At 39.0% G+C, this 10,543-nt stretch overlaps 1 protein-coding gene across 1 annotated transcript; it reads right to left on the reverse strand.

Moving 5' to 3' along the window:
- Positions 1-8,605: 8,605 nt before the first annotated feature.
- LOC119517038 (C-reactive protein-like) lies at positions 8,606-10,067 on the reverse strand. The gene is made up of 2 exons (XM_037813511.1): positions 9,924-10,067; positions 8,606-9,703 (listed from the first exon to the last, which is right to left on the reverse strand). Exons 1-2 carry the CDS (start codon positions 9,982-9,984, stop codon positions 9,096-9,098), a joined length of 669 nt encoding a protein of 222 aa, XP_037669439.1. The 5' UTR covers positions 9,985-10,067; the 3' UTR covers positions 8,606-9,095.
- Positions 10,068-10,543: the final 476 nt, after the last annotated feature.

Consider the following 10,543-nt stretch of genomic DNA (forward strand, 5'->3'; position numbering starts at 1 on the left):
ATTATCATGATGAGAAAATTTCTTTTCATTCCTATTTGGAAGGTTGTTTCTTTTTAATAATGAATGGACGTTGTGCAGCCAGTTGATGTCTAGTTCATCACGGTTACACAGGTGCAGGCACAATGAAAACTTTCAGCAAATAACTGCTTTATTACTTCCATAGTACAAAGGGTCCAAATCAGCAGAGGAAGAGCTCCCATCATGGCTTGTCCCCGGGGTGGCCAACTGCTCTGGTCAGGGTCAACAGATGGCAGCTCCTCACACCCTGCTTTCCATCAAAGAGGAGGGATGCTGTGCTGCCTGAGAAAGGGTAATTATACACCCCAGGGAGAGGAGATCCTGCTACTGAAATTACTGCCCTGATAAGAGCTGGAATTACTTCTTTCCAGTTGCAGGTTCAAGGTACGGTCAGGCTGTTCCAGTAGACCTACTCACCATGCAGGGCTGCAGAATGGAAAGATATTGAGACATCTGCACACAATCAAGCAAGAGTGGGAAGGATGGAGGGAGGCAAGGGCTGATAGATTGCCACTGAGCATGTCCATGACTTCCCCAGTAGATGTTGAAGTTTTCAAATGCTTTTCCTCCATCTATTGAAGAATCATGTTTTGCTTCTTTACTCTTTTGATATGGTGAATTTCACTGATTGCTTTTCAAAGGTTGAATCAATCTTATATTTCCAGATAAATACTAATTTGCCATGATATGTTAGCTTTTTTTATATTTTTGTTGTACTTGATTTGCGAATATTTTGTGAAGGATTTTTGCATCTCTGCTCAAGAGGCATGTTTGATTGTAGTTTTTCTTTCTCTGTAATGTCTGTCTGGTTTTAATATCTGGGTAATGCTGGCTTCATCTTATGAGTTGGGAAGGTTTTCCTCCTCTTTGGTGCTCTAAAAGTTTGTGTAGAATTATTATTAATTCTTCTTTATATATTTGGTAGAACTTCTTAGTGATGACACCTGTTTGTTGACTACAAATCAATTTCTTTATAGATTTAAGACTACTTCATTATCTATTTCTTATTGTGTGAAATTTTGCAACTTGTGTCATTCAAGGAATTTTCCCATTTTCTCTAAGATATTGTATTTAAGTCAGGAGTTTTTACGGTGTTGACTGTAGTATTATACTGTAGTATTTGAAGTATGTTCCCTTTTTTATTCCCAATATCTGCAATTTGTGTCTTCTATATTTTAGGAGTAGGTTGGGGGAGGGGGGGAGTCTGGTTAGAGTATTGTCTTTCCCATGCTAAACAAATACCTTACAATGGGTTAGCTTAAACAGTGGGGATTTATTGGCTTATGGTTTTGAGACAGGAACATGGTAATGTCTTCTCATTTCTCCTCCAGTGCTGTTGACTTCCAGTTTCTTTCCATGGCTTTGTCTTTTTATGTTTGAAATTCATTCTGCTTATAAAGGACTCCAGTAATCTGGATTAAAGCCCAACCTGATTGAGTTGGCCACAACTTAACTAAAAATAACATCTTTAAAAGGTTCTATTAACAATGGGTTTCACACCCACAGGAATGATTAACATCAAGAGCATGTTTTTTTCTGGGGTACATAATTCAACCCATCACAAGAACTGTCAATTTAAACAAATTTCCAGAGAACCATCCTTTTGTTATGTTGATCTCTCTCTTTGTTTTCTGTTCTCAGTTTTATTTATTTTTGCTCATATCATAATTATTCCCTTCCTTTGTTTACCTTGGGTTTTATGTACTCTTCTTTTCATAGTTTATTAAGGTAGAGGCTTAGATCATGAATTTGTGAACATTTTTCTTTTCTAATATAAGCAATTAATACTATAAATTCCCCACTAAATACTGCTTTAACTTTATCTCACAGATTTTTATATCTATGTTTTCAGTTTAATTCAATTCAAAATGTTTTTTAATTTCCTTTCTGATTTCCTCCTCTTTGACCTATGAGTTCTTTAGAGGTGTGTGATTTTATTTCCAAATACTTGTGAATTTTACAGATATTATTTTCTATTAATTTCTAATTTAATTTTAATATTTCAAACTTGTTAAAGTTTGGCATAATTCTGAGGATATAATCTATTTTGCTGAATGTTTCATGTGCACATGGAAAGAATGTGTATTCTGACATGGTTGGGTGGAGTGATTTATAAATGTCAGATAGTTTAAATTTTAAATTGGTTGACAACATTGTTCCCATTTGCTATATCTTTACTGATTTTCCCTCTACCTTTCTATTGATTGAAGAGAGACTAGCATTAAAATAAATAAACATAATTGAAAGTTTGTCTAGTGTCCTTTTAAATTCTACCAGTTTTGACTTTATGAATTTCAAGGCTTTGTTGTTAGACATTTACATATTCAGGATTCTTATATTTCCTTTGGGAATTGACCTCTTCATCTTTATGCAGTGTCATTTATTTTTATCCCTCTTAATATCTCTTTCCCTAAAGTCTACCTTGTCTGATATTAATTTAGCTACAATAGCTTTTTATCAGTGTTTGCATGTTATATCTTTTATTCTATCCTTTTACTTTTAACTTATGTCTTTATATTTAAAGTGAGCTTTTTACACAGCATAGTTTGTTCTTATTTTTTATCCAATCTGAAAGTCTCTCACCTTATTGTTTTGTTTAGACAATTTAAATTTAGCATAAGTATTGGTGTTACTGGATGAAAATCTGCCATCTTGCTAGTTATTTTCTCTTTTTTCCACTTGTATTTTTTATTTTTTTCATCTTTTTCTGATTCCTTTTTGATTTAGTATTTTTATGATTCCATTTTGTTTCCAATATTGGCTTATTATTTTTACAACTCTAAAAATTTTATTTATTGGTATCCTAGGGTTTACAATATGCATATTTAATCCTCTGGAATTTATATTGAAATAATATTATACCACTTTATGTAGTGTGTATGGGAAAAGTATAATATAGTACAAGGGATCTATCTCTACACATGTATATCTATACAATCTATCTTAGTCTTTCCTGTCCTCTATGCTATTGTTACCATATGTTTTAGTTTACATATGCTATAAAAATAAAATACATTGCTACTACTTTTTCTACACACAGTTATCTTTTAGAGAAATTACAGTAAACAAATTTTACATTTACCTTCATTTGTTACATTTTTTGTACTCAATTTCTTTATGGAATCTGAAATTTCTTTCTAGTGTCTTATTCTTTCTGTTGACAATGATTTATTTCACTCTGTGTAAAACAGATCTTTACTTTTCCTTAAAATTATTGGTTTTAATTAATTTCCTTAAAATTAATGGTTTCCTTAAAATTAATGGTTTTTTTGTGACATAATTTATATAACAAAGTGTATAATTCAATGATTTTTGGTATATTCACAGCATTATGCAACCATGACAACAATCTGATTTTAGAACATTTGACTCACCCCAACCTGCTTTAACCCCACCACCCCCCCCCCCACTCCCCAGTTCTAAGCATTTACCTACTCTGGACATTTTTTATAAATGGAATCATAAACTCTATGGTCTTTTGTGAGTGGCTTATTTCACTCAGCATAATGTTTTCAAGGATTTTCCATGATTTAGCATGTATCAGTACTCTATTCCTTATTGTCATTAAATAATATTCTGTTGCATGGGTGTGCTAGTTTGAAGCTGTTATGTGGAGAGGGAGAGGCCAGGTTCTTTTAATCCATTCCTGTGGGTGCTGACCTATTTATTATAGGAGGGACCTTTTGGTTAGGTTATTTCAGTTGAGGCCTGCCCAGAGTGGGTCTTAATCCTTTTACTGGTGCCCTTTATGAGAGGAAAATAGGCAGAAGAAACCCCAGAGAAGCTGAGAGGAAGCAGAGAGATGACATTAAGAGAAGCTCATGGAGAAAAGCTGGAGAAGCTGAGAGAACCCTCAGAAACTCAGAGAAGAAGCCACTGGAACTAGAAGCTAAAAGCAATGATATCTGGGAATGAAGGACCAACAGGCTTCCCATGTGACAGAGGTGTCCCAGATTCCAGCAGCCTGTCTTCAGAGTCCAGGTGTCATCCTGTTGAGCCTTAAGTTGGACATTTTCATGGCCTAAGAACTGTAAATTGTAAGCAAATAAATCCCCATTGTTAAAAGCCAGTCCATTATTGGTATATTGCATTTTGGCAGCTTTAGCAAATTGAAGCACATGGACATACCACTTTATATTTCTCCTTTTATCATTTAATGGACATTTGGATTGTTCTACATCATTTTTATTGAATCAACTTTAATAACATTGCTTTAGCTGGTGGCAGCTGCACCAAATCAAAACAAAGTCAGCATGAATGCAATCAACATCCCCAGAGTAATGCAATATTTTAATACTTGCAATATAGTTAAACTTTTGACTCTGCATAATCAAGCCAAGTTGTAGTGCAACTATTCAAAAAGATTTTATGAATTTCATTTTAAAAACCATTTTGCAAATGGCTTCAGCTTTACCAACAATGTCATTGACATATTCTCCACTTCATGCTCTTAAAATAAAAAGTGACCTAAAACAAATCCAAAAGTGTTTTATTTTACATGCATTAATGACTACTACTCAGGGTTACAGGAATTGAAGTTTAGTCTTTCACAGTATAAGAGGCAATAAGGGGTTGACAGCATCAGATTCATTTAATTCAGAAAATAAAAGGACAAATCCCACTTGCTTAGAACTCTGGAGAACTGTAGAGACTGAAGGACTCCACAAACACTGAATTAAGATGAAGAAAAATATCAGGTAGGAAATTTCCATCCCAGACCTGCTGGTCCACTTCCTTCTGCAGCAGCCTGGGTCCCTCCCACTGGGGACACTATCTATAGAACCACACACAGCAGCGAATTAGAACTTCAGGATATCCATGCACAGGGACCCAAGTCCACAGAGACCCAGGGTGGAACACAAGCTGCTGAGGAGTGCTGCATACAAAAGGGCACTCCCCTGGGGGAAGGGGAAGAGAGGCCACAGTAGAAAGGCTGGCAACTGATGCACTCATTCAATTTAGTTTCTGTGGATTGGACTACCTAAATGCAAAATGGGCTTTTCTAGAGTGACCCACTTTTCTGGATTGACTCCATCTGGCTCCCTGTGGTGAGACATCTTAACAGGGAAGAAACCAAACCAGAGGCAGAAAAGCCTCAAAGAGAAAAAAAAAGTGGGGGGGAGGGTGTTAAACTGAACTGCTGTAAGACAGGAGGTTCCCAGAACTGAAAAGTATAAGGAAAATACGGAGAATTTAACAAATCATAGGAACTGAGGAGAAAATTCTGCACAAAAACAAACAGAACAGATCAAGATTCCCAGAGAAAGAACAGAGGAAAGGAAGCTTTCTCCTAGAGGTGAAACAATCAAAAAGTGCAATCTTAAATTTTAAGATTTAAGATTGAGGAGTCAGATGAAGAAGAACTAAGAAAATCTGATCAGTTAATTATGGGCTATTCTAAAGGTCTAGAATAAGTTGGACCAAGCATCCAAGAAAAGTCTTGACACAAAGCCAATTAACAATAAAATCCTAGCAAAGAGGAAGAAACAGTTCATTCATCAATATAATCAGATAATTAGAGGCCTAGACTTTAGAAAAAATTACAAGCCATACCAAGAAACAGAAAGATATGACTCAGTCAAGGGAAGACATTAAAACTTCAGAAGAGACTCAGAAGTTGGAACAACTAACCAAAGAAGTTCAAACAAATCTCCTAAATCAATTCAGGGAGATAAAGGAAATATGGCTAAAGAGATAAAGGATTTTAAGAAAACAATGTGTGAGCATAAAGAAGAATTTAAAAGTATAAAAAGAAACATAAGAAATTATGGGAATGAAAGGCACAATAGTAGAGATTAAAAATGCACTTCAGGCATCAAACAGAAGAATTTGAACAGGTGGAAGAATCAGAGAGCTAGAAGACAAGAAAGTAGAACAGTAAGTAGGAAGTCAGAAGAACAGTAAGCAGGACCTTTTGATGAGGCTACTTCAAAGTGTGACCCACCTCATTCAGGATGGGTTATAATCCTCTTACTGTAGTCCCTAATAAACAGAATGAATACAGAGAAAGAGAGAGAGAAGGAGGGAGGGAGGGGAGAGAGGGGAGATGGAAGAGGGGAGAGAGAGAGAGAGAGAGAGAGAGAGAGAGAGAGAGAGAGGGGCCACAGAAGCAAGAAGCTGAAAGCAACAAAACCCAGAAGAGGAGGAACAGATCAGCAGATGCCACCAAATGCCTTGCCATATGGCAGAGAAGCCAAGGATCACTGGCAGCCAGTCGTCAAGAAGACGATGCCTTGATTTCAACATTTTTTTCAGCCTCAAAACTGTAAGCTAATAAATTCCCATTGTTAAGCCATCCCATTTCATGCTGTGCCAGTTTGAATATATTGTGTCCCCCCAGCACCATTATCTTTGATGTAATCTTGTGTGGGCAGACGTCATCAGTGTTGATTGGATTCTAATTCTTTGAGTGTTTCTTTGGAATGCGCCCCACCCACCTGTGGGTGATGACTCTGATTGGATAATTTCCATGGAGGTGTTGCTCCGCCCATTCGGAGTGGGTCTAAGTTGAGTCACTGGAGCTGATGGGCAGAGGGAACTCAGTGCAGCTGTGAGTGATGTTTTGAAGAGGAGCTACAGCCGAGAGGAACACTTTGAAGAAAGCACAGGAGCTGCAGATGAGAGACAGTTTGAAGACGGCTGTTGAAAGCAGACTGTTGCTCCAGAGAAGCTAAGAGAGGACAAATACCCCAAGTGCAACTAAGAGTGACATTTTTGAGAAACTGCAGCCTAAAGAGGAAGGTCCTGGGAGAAAGCCATTTTGAAACCAGAACTTTGGAGCAGACACCAGCCACGTGCCTTCCCAGCTAACAGAGGTTTTCCAGACACCATTGGCCAGTGAAGGTATCTGATTGCTGATGTGTTACCTTGGATGCTTTATGGCCTTAAGACTGTAACTGTGTAACCAAATAATCCCCCTTTTATAAAAGCCAATCCATTTCTGGTGTTTTGCATTCCGGCAGCATTAGCAAATTAGAACATGAACTAGCAAACTAGAACTATGAGGTTTATGTAATGAACCCTCATAAAAACTCTTGACACCTGAGGCTCAGGGGGTTTCCATGATTATACAGTGATAGCCTGGTGAGTACACCCATGGAAGCTTTGCATTGAGACCCTCCCAGAACTCACCTTATGTGTCTTTTCTGTTGGATTCTTCTGATTTTATCCTTTTCTGCTATAATAAAACTGTAATCCTAAGTATAGCACTTTCTTAAGTTTTGTGAGTTGTTCTAGTGAATTATTGAACCTAGGCTACCCCTGAACTTGTAGCCAGTTGGTCAGAAGCATGGGTGGCCTAGCAACCTCTGAACTTGTGGATAGTGTTTGAAGTGAGGGCAATGAGAGCAGAAGTGAATCCTCCTCAACAGTGGAGTCTGACCTAACTATATTGTAGTTAAAATTCAGAAGTGTTAGAAGTCATTTGCTGACCTAAAGTAAGAATGGACCTCCTGAAACTTTTCCCCTCTAGATCTACATTTCAGGACATAGTTGCAAGGAGAACCTCTGTCTGTTTCACACTTGATGGAGGCTGAAGGATCCCAGAGCCCCAGAGAGGCCAGCCATGTGCATGGGACCTTTAACCCCTTAGCTTCAGGCCAATGGATGTCAGACCTGGGACAGGGCACGAATCAGATAAATCTACATCCTCCCAAGGGGAGGAGCCAGTCAGAGAGAGAGGGAAGCTTTCCCAGGCTATCAGCCTCTCCAAAAGAACCCAAGACATGGTCTTGCCTGATTGAGCTGCTATTATTAACTGTGTCCTTCCCAGCACTCTGGGTCAGGCCATCAAGAGAGATGTGAAGACACAGATATCTGAAGAAGTACACCTATGAAAGCCTGGGACAATTGGGGCTGGAGGGGTTATTTAAAAGGGGATTTATAGGATGTCAACACTAGGACTGAATTACTAGAGACTCCTAATATAACCCTAAGTCCACCAGCCAGTTAGCTTAAATTCTTAGAGAACTTAATTGTGGTCAGGTAGGCAGGAAGAGGACTCAAAGAGAATTCACCCTACATGTTATATTTGGACAAATAGCAGGACTTAAAATTATTAAAATATCAAAGAAAAATTTTTAAGCATGCAAAAGATTTACTTTGAAAGAGATTAATCACAGGAAAATTTAGGAAGTTTTGGATAGCACCACTTTGAATTCTGAAGTAAATTGAAGAAAGCAGAAACTTGATAAAAGATGAGAATTAAAAAAAATAAATCTAAGAATTTAAGGAAAATTTAAAGGCATTGCAGAATTTTAAATGGCATTAGAAGGTATAAGGATCCCAATTGTAAAACAGAAAATAAATCAGTAATACAGAGAAGAGGTTTGGGGGAATAAACCCCAACTCAAAATATAAGGATAATGAACACAGATAAAAGTGATCTCAGCAATGGTAAACAATGGAATCTAAACTAATAGAAACTGGTGATCCTGAAAAAGAAAATAGAAACAAATTAAACAGAAACAATTTTTTAAACATTTCTTCTGTTAGATTTTTTAATCTTCAACTTGGAAGGATTATAGAACTAGAAATAATTCTGATTTACAATGATCACATCCTGACGGTAGAGGCAGAATGCTGGGAAGATTCTATTCCTGTGTTTTTTAGTTATACAATAAAGCATGATAAAAGGAGACAGGTGTGCCTATAAAGGGAAACGAAAATGTTGGCAGGACTATAGTAAAACTTGTGCAGCCTTTTAGGAGAAAAAGAAGTTGGCTCACTTGGTCTTAAGCAGACACTCTAATGCAGTGATTCTCAGCCTTGCATTAAATACTGCAAAGCTGAACACTGGAATCACTTGGAGAGCTTTAAAAGACACTGATGCTCAGGTCCTGCTGTCACACAGGGGTGTGGCCTGGTGATTCTGATGTGCAGCCTTGATTGAGACCATCCGCTCTGCACAGTCCCCTGTGCTGATGAAAACAGAGGGGAAACCAGAGGGGAAATACCATCCCCTCCCACCCTCAGGGCACAAGAGCCATAGATGTGGGACAAAAAGGCACCAGAGTCTGAGACGAATGAAATGTAAGGTGCAATCTCCAGGAGGCATCTTCAGGATGTACAGCAAGGCCTCAGGGCCACAGCTTGGGCTTGATGAACACTTCACCAAACACCTCATACTTCAGCGTCTGCCAGTCCAGGACGTTAGGACTGAAGGTCCCACCAGCATAGACAATGTTAATCTCATCTGGTGACAACACGAAGTCCCACATGTTCACATCTCCAATGTCTCCCACGAAAGACTGTTCCTCATCAAAGTTCCCACCATAGGAATCCTGCTCCTGCCCCAGGATGATGCTTGCGTCTGTCCCCAAAGAATATCCCTTCTTCAGACTCTTCCTCGCCATGGGTTTCCCATCCACCCAGAGCTCAGTAATCCCCGAGGCAGACTCCCAGGTCATACAGAAGTGCAAAGGTGCAGGAGACCTGACAGGGGGCCTGAAATTTACCCCAGCCCCACCCACGGTGTGACTGTATTCTCCAGTCTCTTCCTTGTAGAGGTGGATCTCATTATCGACTGTCCTTGTGGCATAAGAGAAGAGGCTGTACGCACGGGTCAGGTCGCTGTAGGCGTAGAGGCACACGGTGAACGCTCTGAGTGGCTTCTTCAGCTGCGCAGTCAGAGACACAAAGGAAACAGCTGACTGTCTGAGGAACACAAAGGCTTGTCCGTTCAGGTCTGTAGGATACAAAGCAGAGAGGGGAAAAGTCAGCAGTTAAGCCCGTTAGGCCCCAAAGACGTATTCTCTCACTTACATAGAGACTGAATTTAGAAATCGCATAATGACCTCCTCCCCAGACCACGTCCTCTCCCTCGTGCTGGCCATTTTTTCTGACTTGGCCTTGCACAGTCGTATCCCTTAGACAAGATCTCAGCTACCATCCCAAGCAGCGCCTACCTGCCTCAGAAGCACTGAAGAGGCCGATGGAGAGCAGGAAACACAGCAACAGCTTCTCCATGGTTCCTCCCTGCTGCCGGTGTGCCTGTTTCCTCTTGGAAAAAGTATCAGTGGCTGAGATTCCAGACTTGGAGGTCTGAGATCTGTCTCACGTCTGCTCCAGCTTGGGCTTTATTTGTAGCCATTAAGGGCTGATGGGTAAATGGTTTTCCAAAATTGCCGCTTGGAGCCATGAGTCAAGGCTGTAAGAGCAAAGAAAGCAAGATAGATCACAAAATCAGAGGTCAATGTGGATTATTTATTAGAAACACCTGTACCCTACTGGGTCTGCAACAAGTCTGTGTGGCAATAATTGGTGAATTCAGACAGCACATTCTGGGAATCCACATTCTAAAGAAAGTATCTAAAATATGGGGGTTTTTGAAGCCTTATTCCCAAAGACAACCATTTAACATCACTCACAATGGTGAAAAATTAGAAAATTGGGGCATGGTTAAGTAAATTGTATACAATCACTGAATGCAATGGGTAGAAACTTAAAATGTTTATTATAAATTTTATGCTACAACATCTAAAGGTGCTTCTGATATGATGGTAAGAGAAAAGTAATATAAATTTGT

The sequence above is a fragment of the Choloepus didactylus genome, chromosome 2 (genome assembly GCF_015220235.1).
Source record: "Choloepus didactylus isolate mChoDid1 chromosome 2, mChoDid1.pri, whole genome shotgun sequence".
In the NCBI taxonomy this organism is placed as follows: domain Eukaryota; kingdom Metazoa; phylum Chordata; class Mammalia; order Pilosa; family Megalonychidae; genus Choloepus; species Choloepus didactylus.